Source organism: Postia placenta, assembly GCF_002117355.1.
Source record: "Postia placenta MAD-698-R-SB12 unplaced genomic scaffold POSPLAscaffold_21, whole genome shotgun sequence".
In the NCBI taxonomy this organism is placed as follows: Eukaryota; Fungi; Basidiomycota; class Agaricomycetes; order Polyporales; family Adustoporiaceae; genus Rhodonia; species Rhodonia placenta.
The window spans coordinates 56305-79433 of NW_020169852.1; the positions used below are offsets into that span (position 1 = coordinate 56305).

At 52.1% G+C, this 23129-nt stretch overlaps 9 protein-coding genes across 9 annotated transcripts; 6 read left to right on the plus strand and 3 right to left on the minus strand.

The window, feature by feature from the left end:
• Nucleotides 1-12: 12 nt before the first annotated feature.
• On the plus strand, nucleotides 13-2141 carry POSPLADRAFT_1186342 (hypothetical protein; the record flags this gene model as incomplete). Its single annotated transcript, XM_024489217.1, has 10 exons — nucleotides 13-178; nucleotides 278-423; nucleotides 475-703; nucleotides 806-891; nucleotides 946-963; nucleotides 1016-1066; nucleotides 1120-1242; nucleotides 1300-1457; nucleotides 1518-1590; nucleotides 1644-2141. 10 exons carry the CDS (start codon nucleotides 13-15, stop codon nucleotides 2037-2039), a joined length of 1446 nt encoding a protein of 481 aa, XP_024333532.1. The 3' UTR covers nucleotides 2040-2141.
• Nucleotides 2142-3597: 1456 nt separating this feature from the next.
• On the plus strand, nucleotides 3598-4177 carry POSPLADRAFT_1050438 (hypothetical protein; the record flags this gene model as incomplete). The annotated part of the gene is made up of 2 exons (XM_024479981.1): nucleotides 3598-3683; nucleotides 3742-4177. 2 exons carry the CDS (start codon nucleotides 3598-3600, stop codon nucleotides 4175-4177), a joined length of 522 nt encoding a protein of 173 aa, XP_024333533.1.
• A 425-nt stretch (nucleotides 4178-4602) lies between these two features.
• Nucleotides 4603-5702, plus strand: POSPLADRAFT_1050439 (hypothetical protein; the record flags this gene model as incomplete). The annotated part of the gene is made up of 3 exons (XM_024479982.1): nucleotides 4603-4929; nucleotides 4985-5169; nucleotides 5222-5702. 3 exons carry the CDS (start codon nucleotides 4603-4605, stop codon nucleotides 5700-5702), a joined length of 993 nt encoding a protein of 330 aa, XP_024333534.1.
• A 571-nt stretch (nucleotides 5703-6273) lies between these two features.
• Nucleotides 6274-7030, plus strand: POSPLADRAFT_1158862 (hypothetical protein; the record flags this gene model as incomplete). The annotated part of the gene is made up of 2 exons (XM_024487374.1): nucleotides 6274-6503; nucleotides 6565-7030. The coding sequence occupies 2 exons, from the start codon at nucleotides 6274-6276 to the stop codon at nucleotides 7028-7030; spliced, it is 696 nt and encodes a 231-aa protein (XP_024333535.1).
• A 446-nt stretch (nucleotides 7031-7476) lies between these two features.
• On the plus strand, nucleotides 7477-9858 carry POSPLADRAFT_1158791 (hypothetical protein; the record flags this gene model as incomplete). Its single annotated transcript, XM_024487363.1, has 11 exons — nucleotides 7477-7601; nucleotides 7672-7860; nucleotides 7903-8043; nucleotides 8071-8168; nucleotides 8222-8402; nucleotides 8459-8628; nucleotides 8766-8992; nucleotides 9074-9190; nucleotides 9242-9518; nucleotides 9629-9735; nucleotides 9787-9858. 11 exons carry the CDS (start codon nucleotides 7477-7479, stop codon nucleotides 9856-9858), a joined length of 1704 nt encoding a protein of 567 aa, XP_024333536.1.
• Nucleotides 9859-13854: 3996 nt separating this feature from the next.
• POSPLADRAFT_1158789 (hypothetical protein) lies at nucleotides 13855-14094 on the minus strand (the record flags this gene model as incomplete). The annotated part of the gene is made up of 2 exons (XM_024487362.1): nucleotides 13855-13937; nucleotides 13989-14094. Coding segments are annotated over 2 exons (189 nt in total), but the record flags the coding sequence as incomplete, so codon positions are not given.
• A 1230-nt stretch (nucleotides 14095-15324) lies between these two features.
• POSPLADRAFT_1041845 (hypothetical protein) lies at nucleotides 15325-16109 on the minus strand. The gene is made up of 3 exons (XM_024477986.1): nucleotides 15913-16109; nucleotides 15828-15855; nucleotides 15325-15776 (listed from the first exon to the last, which is right to left on the minus strand). Exon 3 carries the CDS (start codon nucleotides 15769-15771, stop codon nucleotides 15616-15618), a length of 156 nt encoding a protein of 51 aa, XP_024333538.1. The 5' UTR covers nucleotides 15772-15776; nucleotides 15828-15855; nucleotides 15913-16109; the 3' UTR covers nucleotides 15325-15615.
• Nucleotides 16110-16555: 446 nt separating this feature from the next.
• POSPLADRAFT_1158715 (hypothetical protein) lies at nucleotides 16556-17746 on the minus strand (the record flags this gene model as incomplete). The annotated part of the gene is made up of 6 exons (XM_024487351.1): nucleotides 16556-16620; nucleotides 16674-16799; nucleotides 16849-17030; nucleotides 17093-17322; nucleotides 17372-17581; nucleotides 17657-17746. 6 exons carry the CDS (start codon nucleotides 17744-17746, stop codon nucleotides 16556-16558), a joined length of 903 nt encoding a protein of 300 aa, XP_024333539.1.
• Nucleotides 17747-18544: 798 nt separating this feature from the next.
• Nucleotides 18545-20981, plus strand: POSPLADRAFT_1062227 (hypothetical protein; the record flags this gene model as incomplete). Its single annotated transcript, XM_024481488.1, has 4 exons — nucleotides 18545-19504; nucleotides 19562-20047; nucleotides 20096-20619; nucleotides 20684-20981. 4 exons carry the CDS (start codon nucleotides 18545-18547, stop codon nucleotides 20979-20981), a joined length of 2268 nt encoding a protein of 755 aa, XP_024333540.1.
• Between the last annotated feature and the right edge of the window lie 2148 nt (nucleotides 20982-23129).

Here is a 23129-nt window from a genome sequence, read left to right on the forward strand (position 1 = left end):
AAGCTTGTTATAATGTTCGCCACCGTCGCATTCAGTTCTCTCTCTTCTTTCCTTTTATTTAACGCTGTCTACGCGGCGGATGGCCCGACCTTGCAGACCAGGGGTGTTATTCAGACGTTCTCCGTCTGTGAGGAGATCGGAAAGGCGGTTTCTTCTCAGTCTGCTGTGTTCTATCCTCGTACGTGCTAGTGAAATCATTTATCTTTGTGAGGTTTCACGCCGGCGTTGTAGTTCAATCATCCTACACTGGGGACATAGAGCACTATATGTCCTCTAGTTCACAACTATCCACCTGCTCTGTCGAGCCTGGAGCACCAGAAGATGTCGGCGCCGTTGTATGTTTCTTTCCACATGATTATAGCCATTCTCTCAACTTCAGGCGTGCAGCTGCAAATATTAGGCAAGACAAACACACCCTTCGCGGTACATACTCCTTTCGTATTTTGCTAGTTCGTTCTCACCCAGGCTGCGTAGGTGAAAGGGGGTGGCCATGCGTCCAACCCAGGATTCTCGTCTACCGCTGGAGTCCAGATCACCATGTCGCGGTTCAGCGGTGTGACGTACCACTCAGACTCGCAGACTGTAGACATCGGCTCCGGTCTAATCTGGGACGACGTCTACGCGGCACTCGAGCCGTATGGCGTGAATGTGGTCGGCGGACGAGTCACCGGGGTGGGTGTTGCTGGCTTCACCCTCGGTGGAGGTAGGTATAATAGTGGCATCCATGTTGTGCTCGCTGATGAGATTCCCCGCGTAAAAGGGTTTTCCTTCTTGTCCAACCAGTATGGATTAACTGTAGATACAGTGATGGCCTACCAGCTCGTGCTCCCAAACGGCACTATCAGCGATATCACTGCTTCTTCGAATCCTGATTTATTCTTTGCACTGAAGGTGAGGCCTTTTCTCCCTTATAGGTCGACATATCATACTCATACGGTCTCGCAGGGTGGCTTCAACAATTTCGTGAGTCTTACCAGTGGGAAGCATACGACTCCGTCTGACCGTAACAAATTAGGGTATTGTGACGCAGTTCACCCTGAAGACGTTCCCTCAGGGCCAAGTCTGGGTGAGTATTACTTGTCTCTACTTTGCCTCCTCTTCATTTGTATTGAGATCTAGGGTGGGACCATCTTGGCGTTGGGGGAATTCGACAAAATCGCTACAGCTACGGCCAATTTCTATGCCAACGTTACAGACCCCAAAGCCTCTATTATCTCCACCTTCAATTGGGATCTTGGCATTGTACGTGGGCATTTGTGGATCGGACGGACCATTAGTGTCTCACGTCTTCCTATATAGCATCTCGGGCAAGTCAGCCTTTTTTATGACGGATCCTCCCCACCAGATGGAATGTTCGACGAGTTCATGGCAATCCCTGCCGTGAGCCAGGACATTTCCTCGCGTTCGTTCTTGTCGCTAGTCCTGAGCTCGGTCAGTAATGAAACTTCCGGCCTTCGGTATGTCTCACCAACCCTCGGAAGTCATACGTTCCAGCCTAAGTACTCAAACTTTTGCAGAGGCTACTTCGATACTGTTTCACTGTATGACATCACGCCCTCGATGCTGACTGCTGTATCGAACGAGACTACGGTGTGTTCGCATGCTGTATGTCTGTAAACGGCCTCTGACATGGTTCCAAACAGTACTGGGCAAGCCAACTGGCCTGGGAAGTGCCTGGTCTCTTCCTCAGCTATGACATCGAGCCATTCCTCCCCAGCATGCTCTCCCACGGCTCAGACTCGGCCTGGCCCCCGAAACGCGACAGAGCCATCCTGCCAATGAACATATACTACGCATGGGACTTATCTCTATCCGATACGAAAATGGGGGACACGATGCGGACGAGCTCGAGCCATCTGACTGAGCTAGCTGTGCTTGGGGGCCAGGATGTCACCGACGCGCCGCTGTATCCCAACTATGCTCTGTACGGAACGCCGCTGTCGCGAATGTATGGCGACAATTTGCCTCGGCTGCAGGCAATCAAGGCGCAATACGATCCAAACAACGTTATGGGCCTTGCTGGAGGCTGGAAGTTTTGAGTTTTCTCCAGGACTTGGTGTTTTGCATATGGCTTGACGATCATTTACCACAATCTTTGTTGGATTTGTTTGGACGATATCAGTTATTTATTTCACTTGACTTATGAACCGTTATGTCATCCAATTCCACTTTGGGGCAAAGTCGCAATAAATGGCCCAACACCGCTGAAGTTCGGAGCTCTTCTTGGGACCTCGACTTCCTCCCTGCGACTGATAACCGCTTTTTTTCACAACCAGCAGATGCGTGACGTTGCGTGCTATACCTCGAGCTGCGGTGTATACTCCTGAGTCCAAGGCTCCTGCATCACTAGCAAATCGGGGGTGTTACTCTCAAGAGGGCTTGAAGCTGTGAGGAGAACGCGGTACAGGCATCAAGTCTCTTGATGAAGATGCCGGACATCTCGAGGCATTGCACTTGTAAATCATCAAGACACCATATTATGGCCACGCGCATAACATGCTGCTCACCCTCATGCCCCGGGCATGCGTTAGATGCGTGTTTTCATCGAGACCTTGGCCATATATCCGTCGCATGAAGGCTGAGCGAAGCCTACAGTCCCTTGCACATTGTGATCGCTCTTACGTTTGACAATGGTCATGAAGTCCACTAGCTCATCTTTGCCGACGACCCCCGCGCTCCAAATCACAATTCCAGACGCATACCCTCCTCCGCCTGCTCATTCGGTCTCATATCCGCAGACGACCCCCGCGTTACAAATCACAATTCCAGATGGATACCCTCCACAGCCTGCTCACTTGGTATCGTCTCCGTCGTCTTCTCCCGCGAATTCCAGCTGGGCTCATCCATATCCGTCCTCACGCGAGCAGTCGTCTACGTTACCCTCGCCTGTGTCGCCTCCCAAGCTCGTAGAGGCGTCTGCCCAACCACACCTAGATGCCCATGATCAGCGGGATAGTGAAGCTACGCAGGACGCCGCTTTATCCACCCAGGAGGTTCAGCTAGCTGAACCTCAGATGACACGGGGCTCGCTCATCTTCCCAGCCTTTCGTTGTGGGGAACCGTCTTCTCCTGGCGTCGCTTCACTCGTTGAACTGGCCATAAACACCCCGTCCAGGACAGACTTGATGGGTGAAATATTCCGTGCGCCCAGTCCTGTTTTTCCCTCTCCTCTACCCTCCATCGATCTGCCACCGCATGCTCGTGCCCGTGGCTGTCGTCGCAGTCTTCTCAGCATTTCCACGAAGCCTATCTCTCCACCACAAAGCCCTCCTTCTGCAACAGCACTATCGTCTCCAATCATGGCATCGGTAAACCCCAAGCCATCTAATGCAGCTGCAGGGCCTAGTCGGAAGTCCTCCAGTGCTTCAAAGGCATCTTCAAGCTCCAGTCAGCGAAGCTACCATGCCAAATTCTACTTGAGAGACGAGATGCTAGTGCTAGACGTTGGTGTTGTTTCCTTATATACCGTAACTGCGACTGATGTGCCTTATACAACAGGTCGAGGGCTTGTTATACAAAGTTCATCGCCATCTGCTGGAACGGAACTCAGATTTCTTTTGCAACCTGTTGAAGGGCCAGCTGAGCCAAGATCGAGTTATGGGCGGCTCGGATGACACTGCCATCTCGCTTCCTGACGTGACACGGCGCGAATTTGACTGCTTGCTTGACTTCCTTTACAACCGGTACGCGAACAATTTCCTGTCATACCACATGATCAAATTGACCAGCTGCGTGGGGCAGAGTGTTTGATGATAATGATGCTGTGTCGCTCGAGGAATGGACTACCCTCCTCGATGTGTCAACGCGGCTGCGATTCTCCAAGATCCGCACTCGCGCTATCCGCGAGATCACTGCTCAGCGCCAGTCGTTGAGCGCGGTGGAGATTATCGTACTCGCGATTAGACACGATGTCCCGGGCTGGTTGGCACAGGCATACGCAGACCTGTGCCGTCGCCCGTACCCTCTGGACGAGCTCGAGGCGGAGCGATTGGGCGCGCGCATCACTGCTCGCGTCGGTCGTGCACGCGAGAATATACTCGAGGAGACCTATCGCACGACCTGGCAAAAGCGGTACGGCAGCCGGTACACTCCCCCGGATGCGCCGGACGAGGAGTTGATCTCCAGGGTGGTGAATGATGTGTTCTGGCCCGGGGATGCATCGCATTCTACAATGTAACTGCCATCGGTGCATGCCCGTGCCCGTTCCTGGTCTCGTATACCCGTACCGTCTGTTCAGGCATGCAGGACGCACAGTGTAGCCCACAGGTACACCTCGGTCATCCGGGGGCGGTAATGAATGCTGATCCTTGTATGCTACTCAAAGGTCGTATCTGGTCTCGGCTGTGCCGTCCTAGATACCATGTATCTATTTTGAGGTATAAGGTTGTCCCTTGTCACGAAAACCACGAGTTCATTCCTAGGACGCCCACCTGCGGCATCCCTATTTGGCATCCTTCTCAATGATGACGCTCAATATAGTAAGGGTTCTGGCGCACGGGGCATGCAGGCACGATAGCTGGTATATAGTTCGTCGCAGCTTGTGTGACGCCACTACTCTCGCCTGTTATCCTAAACGTCCTTGGTCAGTGTCTTCCCGACCGAATGCCTGCCTCAGCATACTCCATCAGCTCGTGGGATTTCTCGTCCACTCGGGCCCCTTCACCAGTATCCGCTCGTGCCTCTTCTCCAGCGTATTTCTCTTCTCAATCCTCTCGTACCGCTTCGCTTCCTCATGGATCCCCTCCGCCTCATGGATCTCTTTCGCGTCCTCTCACACCGCCCCGGTCGCACTCTCCGTCGTCGCCACTCACACACTCTCCAGAGGAATCATGTTTTCCGCAACGTCTGTTATCTCCTCATGTACCAGAAGGCCCCTCTGCGACACGCCATCGTGAGTACTATATCGAGGACGAAATGGTCATAATTCGAGTGAGTAAATCGAGTTCGCAAATTGTGCAAGGAGATACTTACGCATCATACTCAGGTACAAAATACTCTGTTCAAGATTCACAGATACTTCTTGCTTCGCGAATCTGAGCTATTTGGGACACTGTTCGATCTACCGGCTGGCGATATGGCAGCTGAGGGGCAGACTGATCTGACTGCACTTCCTCTTCACGACGTCACATGTCGCGAGTTCGAGAGTCTGCTCGATTTCCTTTACAAGAGGTCAGCCATAACCTGAGTTCCGTTTCAGCTGATCCATCTCATTTCATCTTAGTATGCATGACGATGCCAAATTGACTCTTCCGCAATGGATCGACGTGCTTTCCATTTCGACGCGTTACATCTGCGACAAGATTCGCGATCGTGCAATTCGGGAGATCCACCAGCACCATCCCCGCATCAATCCTATCGAGAAGATTGTTCTGGCCCTGCAGTTCGACGTACCAGATTGGCTGGCACCCTCATACGAGGCCATCTGTCAGCGGGCGCACCCTCTGGAGATTGAGGAGGCACAGCGGCTTGGAATCGTCATCAGTACGCAGCTCGCACGGGCGCGGGAGGCGATCCGGCAGGAAGCCTGCTTCCGGACCACCCCAGATCACACTCGCGCACCCACTCCAGATCTGCCATTCCCACCGATGGACGAGCCCTTCACTAATGAATGGCCTGGGCTAATTGTCCCGGATCTGTACGAGCCGTACGAGCCCCATCGTGTCGCGGAGATCGTTCAGGAGGTATTCTGGCCCCGTAGATGATAGCCTCACGAGGGGCCGGGCCCAGGCTTGCGTTGCAGAGTTGGGAGGCGGCATCCATCATCCGACTGGATCCGCGTTATGAGGTCCCTATCCACCCTGTCTGCCGTTCTCCCACCGCCAACTTACACCTGGAAGCTGTAGCCAGACTCTCCTCACATGATAGTTCTGATCGTCGCGGCAGGCTGTCAATGCGACAATCATCGTCCTCTCCACTTTTCTATGATTATGTGAAGCGTCTGTAACTTTACTGTGAAACGGACCATACCGCAATAATCTCGTAGCTTTCAAAGTCTACTCGTGAGAGTGTTCTCAGGCTGTGGAGTATAATTATCCCCCGGTCGCACCTAAAGGTTGCCGCCTTGTAAATCTGCATTTTCGGCTCTGACGACCACTGTGATGCACAGCCAGTATCTCCGTCATCGCGATAACTCAGACTCCATCGTTCTGGATGACGATGCAGTGCAAATCGAAGCATCCACCTCGACCAAAAGATCCATCCGCCACCCGCGATTCTTCATGAGTGACCAGAAAGTCACTCTGCGCGTCAGTGCATGTATCTACGATGGCGTATATGGCGCTTATTATCGCTTCGTCACAGGTGATCAACATTACAACAAACAAAGACTATGTCTTTCAAGTGCATCGTTATTTTCTAGAGCGGGACTCGGAGTTCTTTCGTGATATGTTCACATGTCCTCCAACATCAGGTCTCGCGGATGGACAAGACGAAGACTCGGCGATACTGCTTCCAGACGTGACAGTGCATGAACTGGAATGTCTGATCACTTTTCTATATGAAGGGTATGTTTCGTTAAACCACCGATCGCCTCGAGCTGTATATATTGATGTTCTCATGTGTCAGCGTGTATGGACTTGCTTTTACCCTGCAAGATTGGACGGCCTTGCTCTCAATCTCATCGCGCTTCCTATTCGACAAGGTGCGCGACCGAGCAGTCAGGGAGATCGCAGAACACGATCCGCCACTGGGCCCTGTCGAGAGGCTGGTGCTCGCCATAAAGCATGACATTCCGCAGTGGGTACAGCCTGCATACACGGACATCTGCGTCAGGGAGGAACCGCTGACGGAGGAAGAGGCGGACAAGCTAGGAATGTCCATGGTGGTTCGCCTCGCTAGAATGAGGGAAGAACTCCTGAGGGAGCGTTCACAGACCGCGCCGTCGGTGCCCAACCGGCCGCGTTTCGCGCGTAACACGACGACTGATTGCGGCTGTCGGTCATGTCGACAAGAACGGCTTGCATCCGACGAAGCAGACGAAGACACCAAGAGGGTTACCAAGATTGTTGAAGAGGTGATGGCCATGCAGTGATTTCGATGCATCATGTACTTCGAGTAGCCAGAATTAGGCTTGGACTAGCTGTGATAGACCACGCGTCCCCATGGATATACTACAACACATTAACGCGTACAATCAGTCCCACAAGAGTGCTCCCCCAATAATGCACGTGCAATCACTAGAAAGAAGGTCAATGACCACCAACGTCGCGATTTGCAACAACGCGAAGCACGTGATCGCGTCGAGTAGCCTATCACGTGGAGCATCGATGATGCAACCAAATCTCGCAGGATCTCGCAAGCCATCACGACCTTGGTGGACGACTTGCAGTTAGACATATGATACGTGATTAAGGAACACCACATCGCGCATACTAATTCAGGATGTCGGACAAGATTGAACTTATGGTTCAAGTGTATCTTCATCCAACGGAGACTGTTAAAGTCGCTTTGGAGACGGAGGTGCCTGTCAACATTGGCATGGACGACGTTGCTACTGGGAAAACCGAGAGTCCACACACACACAGCGAGGGAGCCCGTGTGGAAGGGCGAATTCTTGCGGTCATCTCACACCGTGACGATGCCACTAGCCGAGAAGAAGGATGGTGAGCTTTCTCTCTAGTCGACTTGGAATGTATGCGCAAGAACTTGCGATGTCTCCGGGCTCTCTTACAGCGTATTTGTGTACAAGATGAAACCTGGCCTACGGTCACCACTTCTTCGAAGCTCAGATAACTACTTTCTCGAGCATGCATACCCTATCGTTGGCGACTTCTCTATGACGATGGCTCAGGCTCGGCGTAATACTATAGACCTCCGGCAGGCCTCAGCTGGAACCGCATTGAGTCAACCTCGGACAGGTATGTTCTGAATTACATCCTGGGACTGCATTCCTGGCTCATGCAGTTGCATGATTCTAGACTTGACTGTGACACTAAACCCTGGACATGACGAAAATGCTGCACCTCTCATTTTGGTCGCTCATGATACCCAAAGCCTGAAGGAGGTCATCACGGAATGCAAGCGGCTTCGAGAGATATCAAGTATGTCACTCGTTATGTAACTTTGCCCTAGCTTGGTTGACTATTCAAAAGCCAGGGAGCATTCAGAAGCCTTTGGTGCTTATACGTGGTTAGCGCCATATATTGCTGAAGCGAGGAGGCCGCCATTGCGTATTTACATCAATTGATCGGACCGAAGTAATGCTGATCATAGTCTATAACAGTGTCGAGTATACCTCCAGATCTGCGAAATCTTAAGCAGCCTCTGAGCGTGTTTCTCTCATCAGCGACAGCGGGGCAACCTGGCGACGAGGCATCAGATATTGCCCTGATTCGTGCAGACTGGATGAGGCGGAAGGTTGAGGCTGAGTTGATTCCAACGTGCAAAGCCGGGCGCACACTCCGGTTTGACATATTATTGCTCGGGAAGATGCGCCAAACATGTGACCTGGTCCGTATAGGCTACGTATTGGTACATTCAACGTCAACGGCAAAATGCCGTCGCAGGACCTATCCGTGTGGCTCAGGCACCGTGACTCCGGCATAGCATTCATACCTCCAGCCAAAGCGATATCACCTCTATCCTTGGGAGAGATTGCACGCGACCCATTTGATGCCACTGCACAGTCATGTATGTCGCCGAAAAATCACCTTGCATGTCGCACAGGCACTGATAGCTGATCCAGTTACTGGAGGTGCGTCCGAAAACGCTTTGTGGTCGACTCACATGTAACGTTGCGCTAGAAGCTGTTTCTCGTCCCTTAGAAGGCCACGAGAGAACCGCGCCCTCGGAGAGCAGTGACATCCTCGCAAGCGATCGCGCGGATCCAGACATATTTGTCCTAGCATTTCAAGAGCTTGATCTTTCGACCGAAGCGTTGCTATATTCCACAAAAACTGTGCGAGAAGATGCGTGGGTCACGGCGACTTTTGCAGGATTGGGGGAGAAGGCTGTATTGTATGAAAAGGTGAGTAGTGTTTACCCAGAATACTTCGTCGCTATCCGAACTTTGCGTTCATCGGTAATAGATTTTGGATGTTTCTGCAATTCAGCTGACTGTAGCTCCCATTTGTAGTTAGCATCGAAACAACTTGTCGGAATGCTTCTTATTGTCGTTGTGAAGAAGATGCTCAAGCCAAGCTTTGACGACATCCAAACTGCATCTATTGGAGCTGGGATAATGGGATTAATGGTAGGTATCTTGGATTGGTCTTTCCATCGGGATGCTCAATCAACCTTTCAGGGCAACAAAGGCGCCACGGCCTTGCGACTTAATTACACCCCATCCTCCTCCGATGGTCACCGGCCGAGGCCGATCGTGTTGACGTTCGTCAATTCCCATCTGGCTGCGTTCGATGAAATGTACGAGAGACGAAACGCGGACTTCCACGACCTGTCAAAGCGATTGGTGTTTGACTCAGGAATAACGGGACCACCTGAGCTCAATCAGGGAGCGACCGGGAATGCGACCACAATCCCTATCAGTGTCTTTGAAACCGACGCTCTATTCTGGATGGCATGTATAAACTATATAAGTCATATCCGCTAGCTGACGTCCTACGAATAGGGTGGTCAGTTGAGCACCTTCTATTAGTGCAAAGTGGTTCAATAAGACGGGGAAGTTTCACAGATCTCAACTACAGGATAAATCTGTCCGATGCAGACATCCGCTCTCTGTTGTCGTCACCCCCAGAGCTCAGGCAGAGCGAGACAAGACTTTTGCTTCAGTACGATCAGGTCAGTCCATCGCATGTCCGTCATAATCACCTTGCTGAAATGTGTCACAAGCTATCAACGGCGAGACGCAAGAAACATGCATTCGAGAACTTCTTGGAACATCCCATAACGCACCCGCCGTAAGTTGTTTGTTACGGTGGATCACCATGCGTGCATCCTGTTGACCGCGGTTATATTTGGTGCGGCAGGTCTTACAGATTCAGTGCCGGTATAGCTGCAGATCAACAAGGATATGACATCAAGTAATGCATTACGCATTTGAGCTGTCTGTCACTGAAGCTGAAGTTTTGTCAGACGGAAACCTGCATGGACAGATCGGATTCTGCATATGGAGTCCGCTATGTTGACGGTGGGACAGCTTTCGTACATGAGTCATCCTGAAATCACCATGAGCGACCACAAACCGGTCTCAGCCGTGTTCGATATCAGGGTACGTCTCAGCTGCATTTCGGGTCCTAGGGCTACCATAAGTGTGATGTTGTAGGCACCATCCATTGACCGACATGCTTACGACTCGTTTGTTCACGGATTGTGGAGAAAAGTCGCCACGATCGAATATTCTGAGAGTATACCGAAAATGAGGCTGAGCACCTCGAGCATTGATTTCGGAGACATCTAGTATGCTTTCTTGCTCGATATTACGGCAGACGTCTTATAATGCACAGTCATAGGCGCCTGTCTACGCAGATGCTACAGCTCGAGAACATTGGAAAGGTACAAGTGCGACGTAGGCACGACCGTTTTTGCTCACGGCTGACGCCACTCATAGATTGCCTGCGCGTATCGCTTTGTTCGCGCCGAGAACGAACCTTTCAATTCCCCTGGTTGGTTTAGTGTAGAGCCGACGACGGTAAGACGGTGCCCTCGTAGAGTTTGGAAAAATTAAGATGCTAATGTTGTTCAGGGTCTCCTACTACCAGGAGAAACAACGATGATCCGCATTTCGTCGTATGTGGATAACCCCGTGGCATCGCATCTGAACAGAGAATCAGGCCGGCTGGACTTCACCTTAATCCTGCATGTTGCCTTGGGCAAAGATTATTTTATCTCTGTTACTGGCCAATACCGTGAGTTCAGATGCAAGCCATACGCTACCGTTTGTATATCTGACTCTTGGTCCAGAGCGGACTTGCTTTTCAAATGATCTCCGATGGCTATCACGCCTGCGAGGGCCTGTGCGAACTGTGACCCCAACAAACCTCCTCCCAGTAGATCATGCCACGACGGCTCCTAAGGAAATCATGCGTCTCATCAACTGGATCATGAGCAATGCCACCAATGTGGTATGTAACTTCATGCTACCAAAAGGAGTCAAGGGATCACAGCGACACAGGACGAACTGTTCTTGCATGCAGGTCCACCAGATCTAGTGCACGAAATCAAAGATGTATGTTAGCCAGCGTGGCACGCTCCTACGTCAATCTAACACTTGCTTGTCCTCAGTGCTTGGACACCGGAGCCGAGTTCAAATTTGACCACGTTCACAGCAAGCAGGATGTGGCCTGGGCATTCGGAGATGCACTACTACAACTTCTTGACGCACTCCCAGAGCCCCTGCTTCCAACCAGCTTGCATCCACGCTGCGCTGAAGTCACTAGCAGGGACGAGGCTTTCGAAGTGAGTGGATATTCACAATGTGTTAGACGAGAACGTATGCTGAGAGTTTATGTAGCTGTTGAACGAACTGCCCAGTGTCGCCTTGAATGTGCGTAGGCCACAGCTTGCTGTTCACGATTCGAAGAATGCGTCCTCAGATTAGCTGCTGATATTCTGTATATAGGTATGGATATCCGTCACCGCCGTTCTGCACTACATTATACAACAATCGCTATCTGCGTCGACTTCTAACGAGCTTGGTAAGCAGCCTCACAATGGTCTGGTCTTTATGCAACGAAGCTGAACACATGTCATGTACATAACGCAGTGGCAAAATTGACGTCTATTTTGCTTCGCGATGGCACGGTTTCTCAGACCTCTACGTCAATTGTTGGGAAGCGGAGGTATCTACGTTATTTTATCATGTAAGAGACCTGCGTGGGGGCTTCTACCCGGCTCGGACCATATAACGCATTGATGAATGGCGTACCAAATTATGTTTTGGATTGGTGAGCGGATCGCATAACTCAGCCGTCAACAACAGGACATTGCGCAAGAAGCGGTGCGGACTAACCGCCTTCAAGAAGGGAGGTAGACTACGACATCTAGATCTGCCTACACGACAACAGAGCCACAGGATTGTGGCAAATAGAAGAGACCATAGTGCCAGGTTTAACATGGAACCAAGTATGTTTACATGCGGTGCGAGTAAATCAGCGTCGAGAGACATAATTACTTCGATTGCGAACTGAAACAACGATGAGGCAGCGTCTGCTAATGAGGAAATTGCCAAGGAGTGAATAATCAGCACTCACGTGGGGACAGTACACTCGGGACCATTGCGACGTTGGCAGTTGCTACAAGGGAGACCGCCACAACATGTAATCTTCCGATCTATGCATCAATCTGTCAACATAGAAGAAATGTCAACAAATTACTGGCATTACCGCTGCAGAATTCACAGGCCACCTGATTCCTAGGGGGGTTTGTGGCTGTGTTGAAAATCTCTCCGCCGTCAGGGCGGCCAAAAGGCTGAATGGAGTCCGCCTGCTGAGAACCTCATGAGTAACCTCCAGATTTTTGGTGAACATGCAAACGCGGCGATACCTGAGCAGTATCCATGGTGTATGGTTTGCACAAGGAGGATGTAGAGAGAATTGCGGTTGGTATGTCTGAAGAGAGACTCAGGCCGTCTTTATATATCTTGCGCCACACTCCCTGCTCGTGCGCAGCTCCGAATCTAACACAACCGTGCATTGCTCGGCTGTGGACGCAGACCGTTGCGCCACATTGACCCAGAAAGATGATGAGCCTTTTTGTGATATAGATCCCCGCATGGTTCTCTGCGCTTTGGAAGTACCGATGTCGCAAGCGTTGAGACACGCTCGGTCAGCGCCAGTATATTGCACAAAGCGCGCTTTATCGGCTCATTGATTACTACCTCGTAGAAACGCTTCACGGAAACCGGATGCTTTGACCAATATCATGAATCTCAGATTCCCTAGATCGTATGACAGCTTCATAAGAGGCTCCCATAATGGGCGAAATGCGACAGTTGCGGTAGAATACTCTGCCAGTACACTGTAGAAGTGGCTGTGCAAATGTAAGAGCGAAGCGGTTCATTATCGGGATATATGACTCAGTAGTAAGGGACCGTACATACCCTCCGGCTCTTTAGGGGATTCGCCGTGAAGAATGTTATTGAGATATGGCAGAGGCTGGGCAGCTGGTTCTGATGATGTGCCAGTGAGTGGGAATGGAAATAGGCCCTTGGCACACTAGTCTGGAAGATGTCACGGACATGCCAATGGTGCGCTGCCCGAAAATCAGAGCCGAAAATTGTGTGTGCGGATGGCAACGCAGACTGTAGAAGAGGACGGTGTACTTCCAAAGTAGTGGGAGTGATGTTCGCATCCAAAGAGCCGGATCTCGATATGATGGCTCCGACCATCAAAAAGAACGCTCTATTGCAGACTGCTAGTCTCGTAACCAGACGTTAAGGGTGGTGTGTTACTATATCTGGACGCGGAGTTCCACTCTTGCCGAGTTCTCATACGGTCCTTCGACGCTCTCGGCATCCATCCTCAAGAAAGCCCGTGAGGAAGCAGCAAAAATGCACCAGTGCTTGTCCGCAAAGACACGAAGATGCATCGTTGACGAGTTTGTTCGTGTCTTCGATGGTCGCCAGCTTACGACTGGCACATCGATGTTTCAGAAGCAATCCTGCTCTGTGTTGACAGCTGGCGGGGAGTCCAGGTCGGAATCAGAATCGTCAACGACACTGCGTAGCGAGCTCAGCCAAGGCTCGGTGGAGTAGTTGGAATAGACGACACTATGATTATGTAGGTTGGCCACTGTAGCATACATGCGCATGCATAACGACTAAATTTTGAAGTGCGCGGCGCGTAGGACGCAGTCACGTACGCGACCAGCGTTGAAGAATATAATTACTCATATAATTACTCCTATTGCGAACTGAAACAACGATGAGGCTATATCTGCCAACGAGCAAACGATCAGCACTCACACGGGGACATAATTACATGCTATACCGCGGCGTTGGCAGTTGGCACAAATCGGACGACCATCACATTTTATCTTCCGAGCTAATCATCATTGTGTCAACAATGGGACTACAGTATATTGCGATCACTTACCTCTGCAGAACTGGCAGGCCACCTTCGTGCGAAGGGGAGTTCTGGGTGTGTTATAGTCCTCTTCGGACTCAGAACGGCCATCATGCTGACTGGAGTTCGCCTGTTGATAACCTCATGAGTGACCTCCAGACTTTTGGTGAACATGCAAACGTGGCGATACCTGAGCGGTGCTCATGATGTATGGTTCGCACAAGTAGGGTTAAAAGAGAATTGCTGTTGGTATGTCTGAAGAGAAATCCAGGCCGCTTTTATACCTCTTGCGCCACACTCCCTGCTCGTGCGCAGCTCCGAACCTAATACAACCGTGAATCACCCCGGCTATGAGCACAGGCCTTTGCGCCACATTGACCTAGCAAGATGATGAACATCTGTGTCATAGATCTCCGCATGGTCACAGCATCCCGGTTCTCTGCGCTTTGGAGGCAGTAATACTGTAAGCGCTGAGGCGCGCTCAGTCAGCGCCCATGTATTGCCCAAAGCGCCCTTCATGGATGACCAGCTCGTAGAACCGCGTCGCGGGAAGCGAATGCTTTGACCAAGATCATTCCTCCTAGATTTCCTAGATCTGAGGACAGCTTCGTAAGAAGCTGTCTGCCAGTTGATGGGCGAAATGCGACAGCTGCGGTAGAGCACACCGTAGAAGTGGCTGTGCAGACGTAGAGCGAAGGTGTTCATTAGTGGGATATATGGCTCAATTGTAAAAAAACGTACATACCTTCGGGCTCCTCAGGAGATTTGCCTTGAAGAGGTTTGTTTGGATATGGTAGGGGTGACAGGTTGAGGCAGCTGGAAGTTCTGATGATGTGCTACTAGGTGACGCACGGGAAGATGCATCTCAGGTGAGAAGTGAAAATGGAGATAGGCACTTGGCACACAGGAAGATGTCATGGACATGCCAGTGGCGTGCTGCGCGACAACTAGAGCCGAAGATTGTGTGTGCGGATAGCCGCAACGCACACTGCGGAAGAGGAGAGTACTCCCGTGAGTGATGGAAATGTTCGCATCCAGTCGGATCTCGATGTGGTGGCACAGCCACTTCTACGCTTCGAGTCTCTACTGTGCGCGCTATACTTCTTCATACCATAATCAGAAAATTTAAACCCATTTTCCCTTAACAAGCCCTTCCCTGCATGCTCAGAATGGCGGCCTTGAACTCAATGATCGACGGCCTCGTACAAATGGAGTATTCGATGATGATGGTTCTTAAATGACGTACCCCACGCAGTCCTGCAACGTCGTGGTGAATGTGTGAGCGTCGGCCGGATGCGCAACTGAAGACGAACAAGCTCTAGCATCTGGCGACATAGATGTGCGAAGGCCAGTCCACAGCAAAGCGCACATAAATGAAATCGTCCGTTATGCACAGAAGATGCTACAGAATATACGTATTTAGTATGACAGGATACAGGATCGTTGTGCTGGTAAGCAGCACGGCGTAAAACGTGAGGTGCGTAGCGGGCATAGCGATGCGATTGGATGGTGTCCGTTCTGTACAATAAAAAGGACTGTGGTCGTAGAACGAGTGAATAGTCTAGCGTGTCCGTGTCATAAGGGTCAAGGCTGTCCGTTCTGTACAAGGGTCCATGCATAAAAATAGGGGTAGAGGAGATATGGGGTGTGTGCGTTTTCACGGGTGCGCGCGGGGCCTGCGACTGTAGACGTGCGGGCGCTGCGGGGATGCGGCGGCGTCGACATCTCTGCCCGCTGGGCGGATGGGCGCCGGGCTAGCGGACACACCAATCGCGAGGACAGCGAGCAGACTAAGTATTGTTGCGAAGCGCATGTCTGCTCTTCAACGAAGAGCCGCTGTTAGTCAGCTTTCGGGCACGGAAGATCGTTTCACGCACTCGAACGCGTTATGAGGACACTGTGTGCTCGCGACGTGAGCGCTGCCACTGCACACAAAGGCCCGACAAGTACGCACAGTTTACGACAAAAATGTATGAGTAGGCTGCGCCAGAGGTCTTCGAGGTAAAACTTCGTGGTCGTTCGTTATAAAAAGCCACTCGACTTTATATATAGCTGGCGACGAGAGGACTCGTGAGACGGTTGCTCAGGATAGCACGAGTGTGAGAAAGAGCACAAGTGTGAGCACGGGAAGCCGGAGAAAGACCAACTCTATACCGGAGAAGTGGTGGTGGGAGACAAGTCCGTTCGAAGGAGCTGCGGAGGCATGACGCGCGCGAACATGAGGCTCAGCACATTGGCGCCCGACGGGCGCTCCGTGGGATGACCCATATGCTCAAGCTTGAAATCCAAAAGCCACAAATCATTATATTTATGCTTATCCACAAGGCAACCGTGCTGCGAGTGCATAACTAGTAAGCGGAACAGGTAATAGCACAGTGACGACCATCAAGACGGCGGCTAGCAGCCCCATGTCTCTCCTTTCCGACCAGTCTTGTATTTGCTTGCGCACACTTTGATGACATATCATGTCAGACGTGTCCGGGCGTATCCCTATCGTAAGCGGAAGGTGTCTGTGCACGTTCCCGGGGTGTGGCCATGGATATGTTACACGCGATGCGATACCCGTCGCGATGGAATAGTGCATGGAATAGACACAGCTATCCCTGGAAAGCTACTCCCTTCTTCGACGTCTCCGCCAGTCCTCCAGCTGCATATCCAGTGCCTTCATGCGAAAAGGGGTCAGTAAGCCAACTAGGAATCTGTTAATATACGGACCTTCCCTCGCAAGCTCGATGATATCCTTGTCGGCGAGCTGAACGTCACATTGTATACACTGTTTTGCGGGCTTGACGAGCGTGTCCGTACACGTTTTGCACACGACATGTCCACAGGGTTTCATCACTGCGCAAAGCTCAGTAGGCCAGCACAAAGCGGCGGCATGCGAGCTCACAGTTCATGAGTGCGCTATTTGACAGCACCTTCTTACACGACGGACATATCGCAGTCTTCTCCTCGTCCCTCTTCGGCTTTGCCTCTGTGCCCGACTCCGTTGACGGCGTCGACTCAACCGAACGAGGCTGTGTTGATGCCGACGTGTCAAAAATGAAGTGCACAGGTATCAAAGTCTTCCGTCTGCAGGGCACCGCACGCCATGAGCACCAGCAGAGCGCAAGAAGGGGCGTGAAACGACGCACGTAAGGTGGTGCGGTGGGTTCCCGCCGCGGCACGTCGTCTGCAGCTTCACGTCCGCAAGCGAGGCCGGCGGCCCGCTGGAAGCGTAGGTCGGCGTGAGCGACGGCAGCCAGAAATCGGGCAGTTTGTGCTTCAGCGCCTCGGCCTGCTCGCGCTCGATCTGGCGCAGCGCGGCCTCTTCGGCCTCGCGCGCGAGCGTGTCGACCGTGCTCTCGGAGAAGTCGAACTTGCGCTTTGTCCCGCGCGCTGGCGAGGTGAAGGCGGTGAGTCGGACGCGGGACCAGAATGCGCGGAGGGGGACGTACATTCGTTTGACTCAGCGCCGGACGTGGTGACGGCCGCTGTTGCTGCGAGGCCCAGCTGGCCCTTCTCGAACTCGAGCAGGACGCGCTCGCGGGCAGCCTCTCGTGCGCTTCGTTTCTCCTCTTCCGCCTCGCGCTTGAGTGTTTCCAGCCTAGCCTTCTGTCGCTTAATGTCCTGCATCTGCGTGACTGTAATGCTCCCGTTCAGAGATGTGGGTGCGCTGAAGGCATTGTATGCGAACACATACCGAGGTCAGTGTAGACGCACTCCTTGCAGAAGAGATGTCCTTTCTGGCATGCTACCGGCTCCCTTGCTCGTTGTAGGCACAGTGCGCAAGCGTCAAACCGCCGCATGGACTCGTTCCCTAGACGTTGCTGCAAGGCTCACTATGCCATGAACGATGCAGGAGAGTATTGCGGCCACTCACCCGCTTGGTGCCATAGTCCAGCTTCTTGTATTCTGCGTACGAGAAGATGGACGACGCGGTGTTGTTTTTGCTGTGCTTGGTCATGAGTCCACCGTTGAATGTTCTACTTTCGAGCACAGTTGTGTAGGCGAAGTATGCGTGTATTGATTCAAAGTTCTATACAACCAATGGTGATGGGGATGTGGGTGGCGGGACTTGATCAAGTCTGGTCGAGTACAATCCGGCAGATGCCGGTTTACGATCTTACTCTTGGCTCGACTTTCAATGTTTCATGAACGACTTGAAGTGCCATTACTTTGCTAGCGGATATACCTTTGCTCGCAGCTATGCAAACTCACGATGAAGTTGATTCATGCAACCATGTTGGAGTAACGCTCAGACGAAGATGCCACTAAAATAAAGGGTCCGGCAATATCTCGAGTACGAGCGTATCCAGCGCTGTCCAGCGACTCGCAAGAGATTCGTAAACTCAGACTTGACCTCGAAGATGTCTCTTGCGATGTTATCGCTCTCCTACTCTCTCTCGATCGCAGCATGGCACTGTCGGGATTTTGCAAGCTGTCAGCAATATTTTGGCTACAACCACAATGCAGTCACTTGCAGGCATGTAGTACTCTGATGGGCCACTGCCTCTTGGTAGGACAAAGACCCAGCCACGTTCTCGAACGTACAAAAGCTGCCCGCTTTGTTCAATCCGACCACTCACTCCCCTGTTTCCTCTCTCATGCCTTCAGACAAGAACGCTAAGCTACCGAAAGGGAAACAGACCGTCGGCCGCCGGCGGGTCGTCCCCCGCCAATGGCTCAGAGACCCGCAAGGTCCTCCCTTGCCCGTCCCGCCACCTTGTGGCGTGCGGACCCTAGACGGGCTCATCTGGGGCCACACACTGTCTGACTTCTTCTGGGTCCAGCGCATTCCCGACGTCGACGTGTTCACCATCTGGTCGCGCAGCATGCTCAAAGAGTTCGGCGAGAACTACAGTGAGAGCGAGTTCGCCAGGCCCGAGCCGCTCCCGCGCGCACGTCGGCCGTGGCCCGTGCTCACGTTGCCCAAAGCACACTACGGCGAGGTATTCCCACCGCTCGGGGCACTCGACGAAGGCTCTGACCATGAAGACGACCGCTCTCCGTTTTCGTGGAAGGACGTACGCCGCGACGAGCTCGAGGAAGAGGACCCCGTCCCGGAGGTAGATGCGAAGGCGCATCCGCCCGTCATCATCGATGCGACCAACGGGGATCTCATGCCGAACGATCCGTCGTCCCCGATGATTTCGCCCCTCGGTGTGCCATACGCTGCGCTGTGGGCTCCGCAGCTCAGAGATAGCATAGAGCTCGCTGAGGATTTGGTCGCCTGGCCTAGGTTCTCCATGATCGGGCCGTTTGATGACGCGGAGGATCGCATTGTGGCCGTCGATTCGGAGGGCCTCATGCCAATGATACTCAATGAGCCCACCCCACAGATATTTGTGCACACATTATTTGATGGTGCCCGTCCTGATCCGGGGCGAGTGATTTTTGTTACAAACAAAAATGTCCTCAATGCGCTGCGCGAGAGGCTGCCCTCCAAAGCCGCACCATCTAAAGCGAGTGCCACTGCATTTAGCGGAGCAGCCTCGGCGTCGCCCCAGAACTTGAATGCAGCAACAGGTGTCCAGGGCGTAATTAACATTGTTGAACCTCAGCAGGTGTGTGCAGATCCTTTACAAGCGGTGCATGGATGTGACGTATTGGACCACAAACAGTCATCATTCGCCGCGCAGGCGGGCGTCAATGATAGAAACGACGAAGATATCGTGATGCAAGAGTGTGACCAGTCGCCGAAAGATGCAGAAAGTCAAGGTGCGCTAAAGCCGACTCAGAACGGATTTGTCAAGCCAGCGACAGGATGCAGTAACGATGCGAACATGAGCGCTGAGATGTCAAACGCGGGTGTCCCAATGCAAGAGGCGGTCTTTGATAGTCATCCCTGTTTGGTGAACAAAGTCGGGACATCAGCGGAGATTCGTCCCTTGCCTTCGGCATCCAGTGAGACTGCCGAGATTGATAATCCAGCCAACGTCAATGTGGCTTCAGGAAGTAGACAAGGTAAAGTGAGGGACGAGAGTCCACGCAAGTCACTACAAGAACCTCCCTTCGATCCAAAGATTTTGGCAGAGCTGCCTAAGCTAGAGCAGTTCATTCCTGAACAGTACTTCCCTGATACACTCATGGTGTGCCGGGACAATGAGGTACGCATGTCTGTCATACCATAGACTTGTTTCTCTCATTGCGTGCAGGAACCCGTGGAATATGTGCGAATCTTCCCCACGTTTGACAGAGATGGCATATCTTGGGAGCCAAAACGCGTCGGCCGCCTGTGGCTCCCAGATTTGAGTATCATAGGGAGGGGGAACCATTCGCGCGTACGACGTGCCCCGCTCCAGATGCCCGAGCCTCTCAGCGCGTATGGCCGCCACAGGCTCGTCACAGTCGCAGCGAAAACGGCGCTCTGTGTCATTTCTGCGCGTAGGTTCTTGCGCAATGAGGCCCTACGATTCAACGCATTCCCGAAGCGCCTGCAACAGGAATGGTGCGGTTACAACCTCGTGACGAAGATCAGGCACCCTGTGCCCGTGGGGGCGATAGTGCCCAAGTTCTTCGGATATTACGTCCCTCTTGACGCAAATGGGAAGCCGGACGACAAGACCTGGCAAGAGTACGATGAGGAAGACGACACTGAGATTGACGGTCTGAGCCCTGTTTTGCTGATGGAGGAATGCGGGAAGCCCGTTCTGCCCGAGAGCTTTACTCTAGATGAACGGTACGCTTATGGACACCTCGTAAACCATCGAATATCTTGCGGACGCTGACTGCTTACTACGCAGCTCGGAATGCTATTCGCTCATGATACGCCTCCACTTTGCAGGGTTCCTTCAAAACTCAATGTATACCCGGAACATTATGTGGCAGCCCGGTCCTCTCACGAAGCCGCCTAAGCAACGCTCGCGCAAGACCCCAAGCTTCCGCATCATAGATTTCGGCCGAGGCGAAGACTGGGACGAGTACAAAGACCAGGATGACGGTAAAGATCTGGAGCGTAAGATGAAAGATTGGAAAGCCCGGGTCGATGACGAACGAGAAAGCGCCCGCACGGCACTTCTAATTTCTGATTACGATTATTGAAGTAACTCTGCTACATTCTCCGTTCATTTGTAAGAACACGCGCAGTTTCTGAGACTTGATTCGCATTCCGGGAACCGCAAAATGGAGCGGCCTGGACACGAGAACAGCCTATTGGTGCTCTTCAATAGACTACAGTCTCAGGATGGGTGACTCGTCTGCAGGTATTGCAGGTATGGAGCCCATCAGAAGTTGCGGATAGTCTTTCTGAGATCAATCACGCATGCTCTGAACAAGGTGTAATCTTTCTAATATGATGATATAATACCTCGGAGAAAACCTCCCTTCACTTCACAAGAGACCCTAACGGTATGCACGATTGCTTCAAATTTCAGAGACAGCATCTGTCACGGTTGTCGAATCAGTGCCTTCGTACCAAACATCACTGCGCCGACAATACAAGGATGGTGTCTCTCCTCTCTAGCCTCATGCTCGCACACCTCTCGTCGATGACGCTGGTCCATGAAATCGACATAGACCATACGATGTACATCCCCAAACATTGTCATCGGAGCAATTTGCCATCCTCACGACGCGCGGGTTCCAATTCAGAGTACGTTTCGTCGATGTCTTATGGGCGGAGGCGCTCGCCCCCGGTTTCCCGGAACTCATAATCGTGGCATATTGCAGCGAGTTTCACATATGGGGTAGACTGGAACATTTGAGAGCCGATGCACTGATTCTCATACAAGTGTCAGGACCGCAGCCAACATGATACACGCGTCCAAGGCCTCAACATGGTATTGGGACATGTTACATCGACAGTGGAAAGGGCCAATTACCGGCGTGTGTCTGAGGAAGTAGTGACGCGGTGACTTGACCAACGTCATGATGGCGGTTGCTAAAAGCCTAAATCATAGTTAGCGTAGTCCGTCGGAACAGGAGACGTGATGTGCACGTATGACGTTCTCTCAAGACATGTGTTATATGCGCCTATGCTGGTTTCAGAGTTGCGCTCATGCTATGCAAATTCGGGCAGGAGATATGACCGTGCGACACCGTCTGATGTCTACCCTGGGGCCGAGGTATCTTTAAGTGTACGTGCGACAGTTGGTGGCGCATTCAATCGCCACCGAACAAACCACTGGATTCCGGGTCGGTACGAACTCTCGAACGAGGCGGCACGGCGAGCCAGATTTACCCTGACCTTCAAGCGAGCGTGTGTATTCGGCCTATGGGCTGGTTTAAAGTGGTAGGGATTTCGCTTTCAGATACGAGCTCGTGTGGTATTTGACACCAGTTCGGACTAGCGGCGCACGCGGGCCTGACCATTCTTTGCGAGACCGCGGTGCATAGCATAAGCGGTTGGCTAGTATACAAGTTTCATATAAATGTGAAAATGCGCACTTGCAATTAAAGAAGAAATGGACAAAGCTCAGAATCCAAGGATTGATACTTACCGCAGTCTCAGATAGTTTGGGTAAGCACAGGTTCGTAGGGGTTACGACCTTATGACGGGTGCTACAGTAAGCTGCCACAATACATACCACGGGTCGTAGAACAGGTAGACATCGAGGAAATGGACGATGCGTGTCCACAGCATCCTGATAAATTGTTAGTGCCGATTGCTTCTTTAGAGAGCCCATCCTCTGACCATCAAAAAGGGCGCTCTATTGTAGGTTGCCTAGGGGAGACAACTTCTCTACCAGTATGTACCAGTATGGTAGGGCTCCTACCTGATCAGGAGGAGACGTATGACCAGGGGTCTATACCTCGTCGCCTCATACTATCTGTTGGCTCACACAGAGCCTATAGAAACAGGCCGCATCATTCGAGTCGGAGAATAAGAAGTATATACGAGATCGCTGAATGATAGTAGTTCTTCTGATACCGGTAGGTATGGACTTGTGGTGAAAGTGAATGCGACCCAGGGGCGTAGTTGCGTGAGCAGTCCCCTTGCGCACCATCATTGCTCTTCAGATTGTGGTTCGTGATAATGCCGAATGTCAGCCCCATGCATCAGACAGATGCAAGCACAAAGGGTGGCGCTGGGCGTAGGGCCTTCAAATGGCTGACACGGCTGTGAGCTCTGTTGCTTCCAACGTCCACTAGGAGCTTCGTCCAGCCTTCGCACCAGCTCGACAGACACGGCGCGTCGCTTACAGGAAGTTATGCTGAGACACAGACTAGCGACCGTGACGCTCTGTGACC

Coding starts and splice junctions, on each gene's coding strand:
- POSPLADRAFT_1041845 (XM_024477986.1), bottom strand. CDS start 15,771: ATGCGCTTCGCAACAATACTTAGTCTGCTCGCTGTCCTCGCGATTGGT.